This window comes from Amblyomma americanum, chromosome 7 (genome assembly GCF_052857255.1).
Source record: "Amblyomma americanum isolate KBUSLIRL-KWMA chromosome 7, ASM5285725v1, whole genome shotgun sequence".
Classification (NCBI taxonomy): domain Eukaryota; kingdom Metazoa; phylum Arthropoda; class Arachnida; order Ixodida; family Ixodidae; genus Amblyomma; species Amblyomma americanum.
The window spans coordinates 30,389,839-30,406,275 of record NC_135503.1 but is presented as its reverse complement, the minus strand read 5'-3'; the positions used below and the strand labels follow the sequence as shown (position 1 = coordinate 30,406,275).

At 48.2% G+C, this 16,437-nt stretch overlaps 1 protein-coding gene across 4 annotated transcripts in view; it reads left to right on the top strand.

The window, feature by feature from the left end:
- The window catches only part of LOC144098769 (uncharacterized), a 413,922-nt gene that overhangs the window by 169,777 nt on the left and 227,708 nt on the right, over positions 1–16,437 (top strand). Inside the window, exon 1 of one of the 4 annotated variants that reach the window (XM_077631636.1) lies at positions 11,698–11,957. The exons of the other annotated variants lie outside the window; for them this stretch is intronic. Coding sequence (XP_077487762.1) covers positions 11,830–11,957 — 128 coding nt within the window. The 5' untranslated portion in view covers positions 11,698–11,829. Of the gene's footprint in view, positions 1–11,697; positions 11,958–16,437 lie in introns of those variants that run through there. 4 annotated transcript variants of the gene reach the window in all.

Here is a 16,437-nt window from a genome sequence, read left to right as displayed (position 1 = left end):
ATGGCCGTTTTCTTCAAGAGACTTGGTGGGAACGCAGAGGCGGTAACACCTGCATGTTCTACTGTAAAGCCGGATTGAAACGCGAACAGCGCCTATGGACAGACAAAATACCTTACTCGTGTACTTTCAGCTACAGTATATAACTAGCGTGATTCGTGTTGCTGGGTAAAATGCCTATAGCGACATATATATTATGTAAAACCCGCTTCAAAGAACTTTTTCGCTGCAAAGTAGAAAAGTACGCCATGTGCGTATTCACGTATCATTTCGACCCTGTAGTACGGCCTTGTGTGGCTTTATGTAGGTCGTTTTAAATGCTATCTGAAAAGGGGGATTTCACTTTGCAAGGCGAGTGTTTGTCACTGCGGCGAACCTTTCCAGGGCCCGTCCTTTGGAGATGACGGTCTTAGCATATGTGACGCGCCATAGTCGGGCCGTTTTTCTTAGCAAGGTGTAGCTAACTGTTCATCCGTGAAATGGAGAGAGATACTCTAAAAGAAACTTTATTTGCGTGAAAGCCAGCGCGGAAATTTTTTCTCGTTAAAAATTTGCAGACGTTGGTGAAAGTGCGTGTCCATGTTGAATGCTATGCTATACATCGCCGGGACTTACGTCGGCAACGTCCATAGCGGCCCCTTTTATAGCGCCCTTTACGGAAATGTGACCCTCTAAGCGCCATACTTTTCATTCCTGGGGGCGCTCTTAGCGCCACCTTTTAATGCGCTTTGGGTCGTGTGTTTCGAATAAGAACGAAGCTTGTACGGTGCTGGCAACATCGCGAAATCCACTAAAGCGCATTCGGCATGGTCGTGCCGTTGGACATGTAATTTAGGCGCAAAGTATCGCGCACTAGAATGTGCTTGATGCGCGATATATAGAGCTTCGCCGCAGCTACCTTCGATGTTTAGTCGGGTTGGCGGGGTGGCTAGGAGACAAACAAACAAGAAAGCAAAATGAATAGATGAATGGAAGTGGTTTTTTTTTTTTGCGGCGTGTATAACAGCGATGTGTGAATTAGTAATGTCTGAGCGCCTTAAAAGCGCGCACCTAAGCGCGCAGGTTCTTTGCATTCTCATCGAAAATTCATGGCGGTGCAGAATTAGTGTTCGAGCCTGCCTCTGAACGGGGTCGCGAGTTGTTTTCGCCGCTGCGAAAGGTGAGATTGTGGGGCGCCGGCTTCCGTGACTGTTTATTTTGGCTCACTAGCACGTGGGAGACGAAGAGTATACGCGGCATCGGACTGCACAACGTTTCGCGTAACTTGAACCGAAGTATTGTACGAACCGCTGCATTCTTTGAGAACATTGTGAAACCGAAAAAAATGTGGCAGTGCGGCGTTCTGGGAGCATTTACATACTTTAATTTCCTGGTATAATTGTTAGATGAGGTCGTTGATTCAGATTTGTTACCACTCGGTGTGTGACTGAAGTTCTAAATTTTCCTGGCGCATCGCAAGATAGTCCTGTTGTTTCTTTATTTTCACGGCAGCCTTATTCTTGGCGCTAAAGATTAAAGGGAAAGGGGAATAGAAGGAAAAGAAGCGTTCAGGCAAATGGGGAAAAGTTTAAAGTGTGCTTTGCGAATCACGCGTCTCGTGGCGCATGTTTTGTTGACTGCTGCAGTTAACGAAGTTGGCGGCATCGCTGCCGATGTTATCGAGCGGCTCATGGGTTACGCATGCAGGTATCGTTAGATAGGCGGGAAAGGCGTTCAGAATGAAACTACCTTTTTATGAGGACAAATCCTTGGTTTCTACCTTGACGCTGTGCAACTTTGTATCCGGACCATTTAACCTATCTTCAGTGGGTCAGAAGTTTCTTCGTGGATATCAGCGAAATAATTGTTTACGAAATAAAAAAAATGCTCCTGGGTGCGCTAGGTTACCGGTAGAAATACCACTGGACTTTCATTCGCCAAGTGAACCATTCTCTTTTTAAAACTTCTTTGATGCTAGGTTAATCATTGTGTGTGTGTAGTTCGAGCAAGTAGCGTGAAATTTTTGTTGCAACTTTTTTTCGCGTAAAATTTCATGATATTCTTTTTATACCTCTGTTGACCTAGACTGAAAGTCGTTATTTGAAGTCTGAATTGCAATTTTTTTCTTTCCGTTTTCCCTCCGCAAGCTTTGTCAAACTGTCTCCAGGGTCGGGCGATGTGTTTATAATTTGATCTAAGGGCGACAGAGCAGCTAAACTATGGCATGAAACGCGCTGCTGCATTTTGATTTCTGCGCTCAACCATTAAAAAAAAAAGAAACCCGACTAGGCCTTTTCCGTTCCGTAACTCACGCTGTCTTGTCCCGCGCAACTTTGCGGTTGCTGGAGCTACTATTGACTTAAAAGAAAATTGCGCAAAAGACGGAGACAAGTGAAGAAAACAACAGGACCAGCGCTATTGACCTATGAAGAAATTGCGTCACTCCGTTGCATTTTGTGTCGCTTATAATTTTTCGTCCGCCTTGTCGCTACCACTGAGACTCCTTGAAAATGTATTCGTTAAAATCTTCGTTCACCAGCTAATGTGACTCAGAAGTTGAGAACTGCAAGGCCGCAAAGGCATCTAGTAGTTCACAGGGCGTGATACCGGGAGAGGCTGGGGACATGTTTTTTAATGAAGCTGGGGCTATCTGCCGCTTCTTATCTGAGCTCGTGTCCCGCTGGGGAGGGGTCGACGCTGTGGTCTGTACGAAGCAGACTGTGTGCGGAATGTGTCACGTGCCATCACAGAGCTAGGTCTGTCGCCCGAATGAACTCGAGCGAACGAGCTGATTGGGCTCTTGGCGGCAACATCCGGTGCTGCGACGTTCCTTCGGGTCGGGCCCTCAACCTTGTTTCGGTGACGGTGGCGAGAACGCTCACCAGGGGTCGTGTTGTATTACGCGCGGCCTTACTCGTGCTATCAGGTTTCGTGGCAGTGGGCGGAAGTAGCAAGAATAGATGCACGAGTCATAGAGGAAGACGTGTTCGTTTGCGTATTAGGTTGCAAAATAAGCTGCCTAGCGTGTACACTTGGGAGTGCACTTACTCGTTATCAGAACAGAACCGAATAAGAGCATCGCTATTACGTAAAGTCTTCGTTTGCGCAGACTCGATGATTTGCAGCCTCGTCCTAATGTCCTCCTTGTTCGATCGGATTTCGTCACCTTCGTGCGGTGAAATGTTATCTCACAGTCGTATCATGTAGCAATAGGGGACTGCGGAGCGATCAATCACGGAGGGGGCAGTCGGCCACCGCACCGCAACCTTTCCGGGAGGAGGGGCATGAAAGTTTTTTTCATTCCAGCCCCTGAAGTTGTTTGCATACCTTATAGCTTCTGCCCACTCCTATCGCGTCCTCCTGAGTTCAAGATCGACTTCCGGAGTCGCTGATTACAGCCGGGTATGTTGTTGCGTTTTTGTTTAAATTGCCCCAGCAGCGACAGCTTTTGGCAGGTGCTCTAGTGTTAGAACTCTTTTCTTTGTCAGTTGGAAACGAAAAAACAGCAACAGCAAAGTGCGCGAAACTGATGAACTTGCATGCCCGCATTCCTTCAACGTGCATGTTTATGTACCTCACTCCCATGCTCTCTCTTTGTCGTTCACTGAGCTAGGGCAATCTGCCTAAAGCGAGCTGCAGGTGACGCAAGCTCTTTTTGAATAAATCAAGGAAAAATTGACGGCCACCTGCGAATGTACTTTCCGCTCCATCTCACTCAATCACTGCGCATCTCTCTTATCAGCTTCTTCTTTCGATTTAATACGTAACCTTTCTCTTCGCGACTGCCCCATTATGTGCATCGTCGAAAACGAGCGCCCATGAGCGCGTGTTTTCGCTTCCTTACTGCGCGTTGAGGGATTTCGAGCTTCTGTTGCTATAGCTCAAGTCTGTCTCGAATGTGGAACTGCGCGTCGCAAGGGCTCGCTCGCGCCGTTCATGGTCTCGCACTTTTTTTCCTTTCTCTGTTGCTCCTGTTTTCCTCGTCATCTTTTCCCGCGTCGTTTGTCATGGATTTAGGTCCTTATCCGTTCGAATTTCCGATGCGTCCTCCCTCGCTTCGAAGTATTGTTGTTTTCTATCCTACTGTATAGGCTGCTCAACCCATTTACATTTCTTTTGTTCTTATTTTTTTTTGTTGCTTTCTTTGCAGGCAAACTTAATCCGGCTTAGCCTTTACAGGCCTCATATTTCTCCGAGATGTATTTGGTATTCGGGGAAAGAGCGCAGTCTTGATTGAAACTTGAATCCGGCGCGCTCCTTTAGTGGGCGTTATTTCCAGTTGCTTGTCGGTGTCGTTCGTACGTGTCTCTGCTCTTTCTCTCCTCATGAATCTTTGCTTTTGTTCTCTTTTATTTCCATTGTATTTAGAACGGGAAGCTCTGCGCCGGCTTATCATGAGTTGAGCAGTCAGGTTCAAGAAATGCGATGCCATCTCTGCCTCACGACCGATATTTTTTTCCTTCTTGGCCTAAGAAACGAGAAACGTGTGTTCGCTTCTCGTGCAGGCCAGACATTACTGTGCGCGCACCGTCGGAGGTAAGATTTCTAGAAGTCTAGAAGAATGGGTATTGCCGACTGACTTCCGTTGTGTTAGCCCTTGGAAACGTGGCTTTAATTACTAGCTTTCGTAACCACTTGAGACCAGGAGAGGGCCTGCTACGTGCTTCTTATTTCCATAGTTCACGCGTGTTTTTATTTCTAAAATCTTCCAATAACATCGAACGTTCTCTCTAGCACCAACTTGTTATGTTTCTTAACCCTCGTGTCTCATCTTCTCATGTTTTATGTTGCTGCAATATGTGTAATATTGATTTATACTTTTGCTCAGGCAAATAAATGTTATTTCCTGCGTCTAATATGCTACCTATATTATTTTTCCCCCTCTGATAGACCGGACTGTTTTAGAATTTAGGTATATTATTCTGGTAGCTCGCTTGCCTTAGCAAGAGTTCACTGTTGAAACGAATTTTCAAACACGCCTTGAAATTGCGCCTGTTCCTTGGCTTCACTATCCGCAAGTTTTTAGACCCCTGTAGAAACCGCGCCGAGGAGGTTTGCGGCGGACTCAGTACTAATTTTTGCCGTCGAAGCTGATTTTCTCACTTAGCTGCTTGCTTTGCCTGGGGTAGCAATATCGTGCATAATAGTTTTGCATATAACTTGTCGCGGTGAATTGAGTGTTAATGCTTTAGGCTGCTGCGCACGGGGATGCTGGATCGAATCTCGGTCGGGTGGCCGCATTTCGATGGAGACGAAATGCAAACACGCCCTTATGCGGTGCGATGTGAGCGCACGTTAATGAACTCCAGGTGGTTTAAATTAATCCGGGGCCCTCCACTATGGCGTCAAAGCCGCCGCGGTGGCTGAGTGGTTATGGCGCTCGCGACTGCTGGCCCTAAAGACGCGGGTTCGATGCCGGCTGCGGCGGTCGAATTTCGATGGAGGCGAAATTCTAGAGGCCCGTGTACTGTGCGATGTCAGTGCACGTTAAAGAACCCCAGGTGGTTGAAATTTCTGGAGCCCTTCACTACGGCGTCCCTCATAGCCTGAGTCGCTTTGGGACGTTAAACCCACATAAACCATACCAAACTATGGCATCCTGCACAGCTGTTATGTCGCTTCGGGACGTCAAACCCTACATACCACCTGTCATTATCTTGCCACCTAATATGAAGATACCTCATGACATCTCCGTTCACCCATATCTGACGCGATCGATTCGTTTGACGTGCAAATCAGTAGGTTGAAGTTCGATCAATCGAGCTGGCGTACTCGTGTCATTATTCAAAGCGAAAAAATTTTTGTTGGTGGCTAAAATTTGTAAAAAAAGGAAGCGTGACGTGTAAGGCGGGTCCGTGATTTCGGACGGCGGCCTGCTAAAATTTTCTTTCCTGTTGACGTCCTTGCTTTTGCAAGGTCAGCAGGAGCGCGAATAATTTCTGCCTGTCGCGCCTGACGGACGGCTGTGCGTTATCCATGTGTCGAATTCCCACGCACCTGTACCCGGTCGCTTGCTTGGACGGCTGCACCTATGTACATTTATGTGCGTATCCTTTTATTCTACGCGAAAAATAATGAGACATCCGCTTGTTGTCGTGATGTCTGGGTGGCCTCGCAAACGTCGAAGTAGAATCGATTTTATTCGCGAACTGTTCGCGAAGCCTCAAATGTCAAGGGAGATGAAAGTGGAAACTTTTTCTCGTTCGAACTGCGCGGGCGTGTCGTAGCGTGAACTGAGGACATTTTCCTGCGTGCATTTTAAACAGTCGTCGTGTGCGACAACTGTTTCTTTTTCGTTTCTCTTTTTTTTCAAGTTCGGAGGCGATTTTGGAGCGAAAAATATCGCGCGTGTGATATCGATGTATGCTTGAGAGCTTCGAAACACGGCGGAATGTTAACTCACAAATCCCGAACATCTCGATAGCCGGAATGCATTGCAGATTTGGAAGTATGCGCTCTTGTTACACGGGGTCATTACTGGAGAGACGGCAGGACACACACAATAAAAAAAGAATGAGAACAAAAACGAAGAAATTGTTAAGAAAAGGCGAATCTGTGGCGCGATGTTGATTAGCGACGCTTCAGCGGTGTTCTTCCATGGGCGGCAGCAGTTCGGACTTTGTAAGCACGATGAAAAAGCCCCGAGCGTTCAATACTGCTACGTGACGGCAAGCAGGTGAAAGCAGGACCACATGACAGATGTCGATGGAATGATTTAATGGCGGTGGGCCTAGCGCGAGCGCTCCGTGCTGCGCCACTGCCCACTTTGTCGTTTTCTAGTCCGGGACAATACGAAAGGAAAAAATTACTGGATTGCACATAAGTCTCCTTAATAGCGGAAATGCGGCAGCCTTTCCTTGTCCTCTTTCTCCCTCCATCTCTCGTATTTTTATTTTATTTTATTGTTTCATTATTTTTATTTTATTGTATATTTTTATCTTTGTGTTTTTATTTTTATATTTTTATCTTATTTTCTATTCTTATTTATATTTATTTCTATTTATCCCCATTTTTTGTTTTATTTACATATATGTCGCTTATGAACTGTTGCTGAATGAACTTTTACATTTTTGTTTGATTTACCATACAACTTATGATTGACAGTTCGTGCGGACAACTTCCGTCCACAAACTTCGGTCTACAACTTTCGTCCACGCCACTCATGAGCCAAGAAAGGCTTACGCCTCTACATTGAAAGACGCACACAGAACGGCAGCATCGTATCCCGTGAATTTCGGGGAAGCAGTATGGCTCGTTTTTTCTCATCTTTTTCGCCCGTGTGGGGCGTCACGGTTTGTGCCAAGATTTGCTCGTGCTCCATTAACTTCCTAGCTCGATGTTAAGTAACAACATTGAATGAATGCCCTGGGCTAAGTTACTAAAAATTTTACGAATCTGCAGACATATCGTTTTACCTGTTAGTGGGCCATTTTAACAAAAGCTCGGGAAGATAATTTAATCGACGAACTGCCTAGCGCCAGTGAGTAACGATATAGATACGACAAATGTTTTCCTTTCCTGAGGTTTCTTCTCTGTTTTCTTTGTGTACCATATTTTTATATTTTGTCTCGCTGATAGCAACGCAGTAAAACGAGGAATTATTCCATAGATATTAATTTTGAAATATGCTCAGCTACCCGCACGCGAAGACGTGCACTTGGGAGATCTCATCAGTCAGCTAAACAGAAAGGGAACATGAGACGGCAGTTTTCGGTCGTGTCTTTTTTTTTTTTTTATTGCGCTAAAATATGCACGGGCTTCAAGCGCAGTACGCGCGGTAAGTGGCTTTCCCACAGGAACAATGACCTCTGGGCTTCTTCCGATTTTGAGGAGGCGCCGGAGGGAAAAAAAAATAAGATGTGGTAAAAGCTTTCGGATTATAAGAATGCTTTTAAGAGTAGTGTAAGAATTGCATGTTGAATAGCAGGTTTCGCATTGTTCCTTCGGCTTATTTCTCTCTGCATATAGATTTGGCGCACGTTTTGCGGAATTGAGCCCTTAATTTCTTTAACGGAGCATTTTTTTTTCTGCAAGGGCAGTGCCTTTCGAACTTTGCAAATTAAGGTCATTACATTCAATAGCTAAGGGTCAGCTTTGAGCAAAACCTTAAATCCAAGCATTGAATTTGCGGAGCAGTAACTTCTATTTCGCAGCTTTTGGCTTACCGTTGGCGCCTGCTGCGAAGCCTTGAGCGCGAATAGATGCCGCAAGATCTGCACTCGACGCTAACAATGGGTTCTACCTCTCTGGTGTAGTTCACGGCAGTTATATCCCTGTTTCTTTTAGATAAGCTTCATCAGCGGGGATGAAACCCGTAAAGGATTACTTTCAAAAGCACAGCGATATTTACGTTCCATTTCACCGAACTGCGCAGACAGCCCTGAGAAACACCCAGGCAGCGCACAAGTGTTCCGAAGGAAAAACCGTTGTTTTTAACGCGCGTTACTATTGCGTAGGTTTGGCAGCGTTACCCCAGCTTCCACGGCGTCGCAGTGGTAAGGCTTCAAAAAAAAAATCACAAATGTTTACGATTTGTGATCCGGTAAGTTTTTAATGCGAAAGCATTATATGGCTATGTCGCGCAAGCAAAAAAGCGTCCGCATGATTATGTCGTTCTCTGGAGATAAATGTGCAAAAGTTTGGTTGTTTTAAGTAGTGCGTGAGCAGATGTTGAAACGGCAAAAGTTTGGTTCATTAATTATAATTATTTAATTAAGTTCAACTAATGAAAATAACTTCTATGTTTGAAGCAGGTTTTGTGTGTCTGATTCGATGAAAAAAGATGTAAATGCGTGAGAAGGCTTACTTATATAGTATAACAATAAAGTAAAGAAACAAAGAAATGAAGATAAAAATAAATGAAAATAAAAACAGGCAATTTGAAATTAAAAATTAAGGACACTTAAGTACAGTCCTTTAATTTTTAAAATATGGCTATGAACTCTTGGAGGCTACTCGCTCTAACTACGAACGCGGAGTAATTTGCCTAATTTCAGTCACTGTTTCCCGGTTGCAGTTTAAGGTGCGGGATTTATTTGGCGATGGCTACTGTACTGATGTACTGAAAAGGAAAAAGCTCCAAACTCAATCGAGTACAAATGGTCGAGAGAAAATTTCCACCTGTGACGCTGGCTTTTAGACCGGCATCGGGATCAGGTATACCTCTCCGACAAAAGTGCTCCGCTCCGTCCTGGTTCAGTTTCGTTTGCATCTCCTCCTCGTTCAGTCCGGAATGAGGCGGGAATTCCCCCGACGGGGGCGCGTGTCTCCGTCCTATAGGAGTCTCGTGCGCATTTGTTTGCGTTAGAAGCGTGCCAACCTCCGTTTCCAACGCGTGCCGTCTTCTTTGCTGTCGCACCGCCGCTTTCTTTTCCTCGTTCCCGGCTTCTCGTGCTACTACATGCACAGTGGCGTCTCGCTGTCGCGCCACTATGGTTGTTTGTTTGCTCAGTCGGAGGGAGTCTCGGAGGCGATCGAATGGGGACCTCGGTGCTCGCCGTCGCTGGTCCGTGTTTACCTTCGGCGACCGTGTTTTACTTTGCGCCTCGCAAATCGCGGTCAGAGAAAGACGCTTTCGCCGGCGCCCGGCGTTTATGAAGCGCTTCGTTTCTGAACTTTTTTGTGAACTACGGCTTTGAAGTCGTCACAGAGATAGATGCACTTCAATGATATGCAGACGAGGAAAAGAAAAGTCAAGAGCACAATTCGGGCGCGTTGCAAGGAAGAGAATAGGCGATGGTGGTGGTGGAAACTTTTATTGCCAACGATGTAAATGGTGGGGACGAAGCCCCCTACATGGCACTTGGATGCTCCCTCACTGTGAGGGGGAATCCCTACAAAGCGAAGGGTAGCCCTTGGAAAGCAATCCTTCTCAGAGCGGTGCAGATGAGTCGGCGCTGGTCTTGAGGAGAAGTTTCGGTCAGAAGAGTCTCCCCGTAAGACTCCGCCACGGTCGGTGACGGGGAATGAGGTGGTTGAAGTAAGTGAAAATGAATGAATGATTCTGAGTGAACGTGTGAGTGAATGAGTGATTAAACGAGCCAGTGAGTGAGTGGGAAAGTAGGGTGTAGTGAGTAGGAATGTTGGTGAGTGAGTGAGTGAGTGAGTGAGTGAGTGAGTGAGTGAGTGAGTGAGTGAGTGAGTGAGTGAGTGAGTGAGTGAGTTGGTGAGTGAGTAAGTTGGTGAGTGAGTGAGTGACCGAGTGAGTGAGGGAGCGAGCGAGTGACGGAGCGAGCGAGTGAGTGAGTGAGTGACCGAGTGAGTGAGTGAGTGACCGAATGAGTGAGTGAATGAGTGAAGTGGGGTGGTGGCAATCAAAGTGATAAATACGATGGACTGTTTTCGTGCTTCTTATCAACGCCGCGTTGCTGAAAATCGTAAATCTCGTTCAGTTACCGTGTCAACCCTCGTAGCGTGTTACTCACTAAGGCATTGTGTTAGGTGAGTAAGTGGTAAGAACTTCGCTCAGTGACGAAAGGCGAGACAAAAGAATAGACCAGCGACACTGTTTGTTTCGTGCCATCTTTCGTCCCCGGACGCAGTTTTCACCGTTTTGTGCTTCTTACGATGCTCCAGACGCGGCTCTGGAATTCCAATGGCAAACAGAGCTCCGTGGCGCCATTTTCGGCCCAAGTTACGCACACATGCTCGTAAAGCCAAATAAAAGTGGCGAGAAACAATCCCACTCTCAAGTGCACACGGCCTTCCCTTGAGACTGTTATCAAGCAAGCAAACAAACTATCCCGTCACACACACACGCGCGCCCGCGCCTGGCATAACGGAGCTGTCCTCCTCCGCTCACTTCGCCTCCGGTCTTCCAAAAACTCGCGAAGTTCCTGGTGCCTCCTCCTTCTTTGTTCTTCTTTCTGCCTCCTCTGCCCGCGCTCATCTCCGCACGCCAACCTGCAAGCGCCGGCTGTGCCGTGGGTGTCCCTGGGCGTGCGCCCTTGCGGCACGGGTGGGCGCGAACACCGCCGTGCCCGTTTCTCGTGCCGCGACAAAGAGTCGCGCGGGCGACCGCACAGGCATACTTTCTTGGCTGTCCTGAACGCTTGAAGATTTTTGTTTTTTTTTTCTCGCGCGGGCGTCGTACCACCGCCACCACCTTCGCGCTCTTCTTCGTGTGGAGGAGAGCCAGGGTGAGATACGCCCTCGCGACCATCGCGTCGCTTTGCGAGCCGTCGGGACAGTGAGCGCGCAGTGCCGAAGGGAAGGTTCGCGGTTCGCGTCGACCCTCGACGACCGGACTGGCAATCGCGGGAGCGCGGAGTGTGCGACCGGCGGAAGAGAGAGTTAACTGAGTGGATGTGCGCGTGGCTTTGTCTCCGACCGTGGCGCGGAGGAGTTGGGTTTTAAGTTTTTATTTACCATATTCTTCGATATCATCACCAGGCACCGTATGCACGCCTACGTCCTTTGAACGCCTCCTGAAGTCCTTCTACCAGGACGTCTTCTAGAGCGTCTCAGAGAACTAACACCTTTCTTTCAACGCCTGCTCAAGACATTTCCACCTCCTCCCTAGAAACACGAGCCGGGCGAACTGAAGCTTCTAAAGAACCCCGCGCAGCATCACCGGATACATCCTCCCTCAGGGAATCCCCACCTTCGTCTCGTCTCCGGGCGAGTCTGAAGAGGGAGACGGCGTTCCGTGCGCCGACTTCCTTCCTCCTGCCTCAGTCAATGTGCGCGCCTAGCCCTCCGTGCCCTATCGGAGACGGCCGGTCGTGACCCCCGGCGCCGGTCGCCGCCGCCCCGAGCGGAGCCCGCCCGTGTTTTGGCCGGAAGGAAGGTGTTCCTCAAGAGCGGTGACCGCCCAGCGTGAGCAGGGGGCGGCACTGCAGCGCTCCATCGACGATGAAGTCCGCGCTGTGCTGCTGGTGGTGGGCGTGCGAGATGCACTGCGGCTTCTACCGCTCGTCGGCCAAGCCCTTCGACGACCATGCCGCGCCGCGGACGCATCTGGATTTCTCACTCTGCTGCGGGTGAGCCTGGACGAGTACGGCGAAGTGCCGTTTAATCGCAACTCGCTTTATTCGAATTTCCGCTTTATTCGAATTGACGCTTTTGGTCCCGTTATAGTCGCCTGTGTCAAGGGGAGCCATATCGGTCTTCTATTAGATCGAAGTCCGCTTAATGCGAACGAATAAATGGTCGGGGGGCAGTTCGTTTTCGGATTACTGAGGTTTGGCTTTCTTTTCATTTTACCTTGGCCCGTTGAGAATCGGAAAGTATGCGAAAAGGATGTTTGTATAAAACTGAAGACCGCTGCGTATTTCTCTTTCTTGTTTGCACCTTTTCCGGTTTCAGGTAACTTTTACTACCAACGCTGTTCTTCAGAAAAATTCCTTCTCTGAGCTCGGGCTCAGACTTGGGCTTCAAGAAGTACCGCTGCATATATATGCTTCCCGGTATCCGTTAGAAGCAACTAGAGCTTGTTTTCCCCGCGTCTACGTCACACGTTCTTAGGGCATACATTTTGACAACCGGGTGACGTTTTGCCGACGCGTTGGTGACTTCTTGATATGCGATGTTTACCGACGCTGTAATTTGAACTCATACTCCTCTGAATGCGTAGAAGAGCCTGCATTGCGACCGCTGTTGCGATTTGCCCTCCGTTGAGAAGTAAGAAAAAAAAGCATTCCCGAATGCCAGGTTATCCTGAGGGCATTCTAAGGAAAGGCTATGGATAAAAAATGGGCACTCTGAGGAGAGGAATACGGGTTCATTGCGAAACGACTTTCTGTCGTATATTTCTTTTTGACCCCGTGATAAGTATTGGTATTTAGTGGAGCACATACAGCCAGCAGTCTCTGGTGGCCCAGGCGCAACTATAGGGCTAGATCTCCGCACCAGTGCTAGTTTGTAGCACCGGCACTCTGCAGTGCACTGCGGATATATATGTTACGTTAGCATATCTCCCTGCTATAGTTATGCTTGCATGGTTAGGTCTTAACTTTTTGTGATCAATTTGTAGAGCAGTTTGCTGCTCAGACCATTTAGACGTTCTCTATGTGCTTGAAGTAGAAGAGTAAAAAAATACGACAAAAAGTTATGTCGCCCTTTTGTTACGCTAGATTTTCGGTAGTATTGCGAAGTTGTGTGTTGTTGCAACAGAACTGGCTCTGTCCTTGCGCCAGGGGACTGCAGAATACTACTGAATGAGCTGTCGTTACTACAAGAATTTATGTTGTCAGGTTCCAGAATATTCCAGGAAGGTCTGCTGTGACAACCGAAAATTTTCTGTTGCGTTTCTCGATGCGAACTGCATTTCCGACCTCGAGCATTTTAAGAGCTCCATAGTTGAGTCGTCATCGTTTATTCATAGCTGGGCTGCGCCAAGTGGCTGTAAAGACGGTCTTCAAAGATCGTTTCAGACCTCCTCCAGCAAAAGATCGATGGCGCTGGCTTGCCCCATTTATTTTGCCATCGGTTTCTCCCTCTCTCTTCCGCCTTTTCCTTATTTCTACCCCTCCAACCCCTCCTCACGTAAACATTAGCTGGTCCCTCGATCCCTCTGAGCTCCATCCAGGCTCTTAGGAAATGGCTATGTCCTGGCGTTGACACCTTTCTCGCTCTAACCCCATTGTTTTCGTTTCGAACCGTCTCCCTCTTGGCCTCTTGTCTTTTCTGCTCCTCCTCGCTGGCTGGCCTTATCCAACGCCCTCTAATCGCGACTTCCGGTGTGCTCGGACGCGCGCACTCCAAAGCTTCCTTCCTTCGATTGAGGGGGCGGCACTGCCGTTCGCGCAATGCCATTCTCCATCGGCGTGGGTCTCCCGTCACCTGCCCCCCCTCCCCGACGTACCGGAAAGAACAAAAGCCACTCAGCACTGCGGCCAACTTTCTTCGCTCTCGGTGTGTTGGCTGCCGCTGTTGCTGCTGCTTCGCCTCCGAGATTCAGGGCCCGCGGCGGCAGCTTCCGCCGTCGTCTGGGACTCCTTGCTTGCGGAGGTGGTCTCCTTTGTGTGTCTGCGCCTGTGGGAGCACTGCTCTGCTTCTCTTAACCACTGATCACGAAGTCTTCGGAATGATAGGACTATGGATGGAGGAAAAGCCACGGGGTGGCTGCGATTGTGAGCTTTTCTGGGTGCAAATGGCTGTTTGGGATGCTGCTGTGCTGGCTCTCCGCCCACAACGTCGCCGTTTCGTCTCTACATGACCAGCATCCGTCCAGTGCGGTGCCGAGAGACACGCATCGCGCTTTCAGAACTCAATCTCTCCTTATACCACTCCCTTTTCCTTGGGCGTCGTTTTGACCTCCGTCGCGAATACTGTCAACCAGTATTACGCGCCTCGTGTGTCTGGGTTATTGTATGCTAATGGAGTTGGTTCCGAAGTCATACATAAATGCATGTCTGCTTGGTGCATGTAACCGACGTGCCTCGTAAAATAAATAGACGCGGAAGTGAATTTGAAGCCGGTGATGAGTGTGCACGGATTATCTTCTTGTTGCGCTGAAAGGGGAGGAAAATATATAAAATTCTTGCTGTAATACTTTTTAAGTTCTTGTTCTCTGGTGAGTAGATGCTCCTGGTTACGTGCGAATGAACCGGAAAGCAGAAGTTGCACTGAAACACTCCCCAGACAGATTAGAAATCTTCGATGACAGATTAGAAATTGCTATAAGCAATCGAGGCACGAAAAAAAAAGTCTCCTGTCAGACTTGAGTGACAAACACTGGTCCATTCCTGCCGTACCTCATCAACAAGCTGCACTGGAGCAGTGCAGCGGTATACCTGTCGTGCTTTCCGGGAAGAAAGCATGGAGTTATGAAAGAGAAAAATTATAAGGGAGAAGATTTTTTTTAAGCACTCTCCCCCTTCTTTCGTTTTCGCTACCTGGAAACGTGATTGAGGGCTTGTTGGCGCTCAGTATTTCCTATCGGGAAAACTCCGCCTTGTGTCATGCTTCGTTGCGTAACAGGCAGCAGAGCCCAGCTCGGCCCGCGGAACTAACTCCGCACCCTGTCACTTCGTTAGCGTCTTTTGTATGCAGCCCGCACACTGTTGACTGCTCGTGGGGATGCACCTGCGAAAAGTATTTTTTTTTGGTCCAGGGGGGGGGGGGGGATAATAAAGTGCTTCTTTGCTCGTATTTCGGGCATTCATGAACTACGCTGCATTTAAAGGGCAAAGAAAAATACTAGAAAGAAAGTGTTCCAATGCTGCGCACATTCACTACGGATTAACAAATCAAAGCCACCACGGTGGCTCAGTGGTTATGGTGCTTGGCTGCTGGCGCGAAAGACTCGGGTTCGATCCCGGCCGCGGTGGTCGCGTGTCGATGGAGGCGAATTGCTAAGAGGCCCGTGTGCTGTACGATGTCAGTGCACGTTAAGGAACCCCAGAGGGCGAAATAATCCGGAGTCCTCCATTACGGCGTCCCTCATAGCCTGAGTCGCTTTGAGACGTTAAACACTGTAAACAAACGGAACTAATTAGGTCGAACAAAAGCAGTCCACATAACTAAGTCACTCTCACTGACGCGAGAACGCGCCTAATATCTAGAAAAGTAAGTGCTCGCAGTCGGTCTGGCTTCCACCGCCCTCCGCGCGAACGCTCAGAGTTTTGCGGTGGCGAAGTTGCGACAAGCGCTTTTTCTGGATGCCGCCCACAGTTTTCTGCGTCACACTGCAAAGTAAGAGTGCTAATTGGGGGCTTAAGCGGCAGCCTTTATTAGCCTTTCGCTCCATCTTAGCCTTTCATGCTGTGAGAGTAAGTTTTTTTTTTCTCTTCGTATCAGTCCCAAAAACCGCGCTTCGAAATAAAGCGTGTAACAGTTAAATGTAAGCCGCTTATTCACCGCAGCGCGAAGTGCTACCTTGCCTTGTATACGTTAGTCGGCCGCTTTTGCGAGTTCGCGGGACCAACACAGGCGGAGCGATAACTTTCTAGAGTGCCAAGTTTTTATTCCAGCCATGATACCGTGTTGTTATTTCAATTCTTAGACATTTTACGTTGGTGACTTATTTTAGTGGAATACAAAAAAAAAAGTTGTATATGGTATGTTATATGAGGCTTAACGTGCCAAATCATCATGGTCTATGAGGGATGCTGTTATGAACGGCTGTGCAGAAAGAAAAAGAAACGGATAGTATATGGTATGGTATATGAGGCTTAGCGTGCCAAAGCGACATGGTCTATGAGGGACGCTATAATGGAGGGCTCCGGATTAATTTCGACCACCCCTCGGTTCTTTTAATGAGCGCTGACATCTTGACACTGACAGTTTAAGATGCCAATGTGATAAATTCCGCAGCTGTTGCCCTTTTTTAAGAGCTGAGCCCGAGGGGTACTCATGGTGGTGTCAGAGAGCGCAACAACACGCTGGACGTCACTGGGACGTCGCTGGGACGTCACTGGGACGTCGATGGGACGTCACTGGGACGTCGCTGGGACGAGAGCGCGGCGTATTAAAAGCGTGTATATATTATGGGTCTTGGCGCCGTGCCAGGGCTTCCGC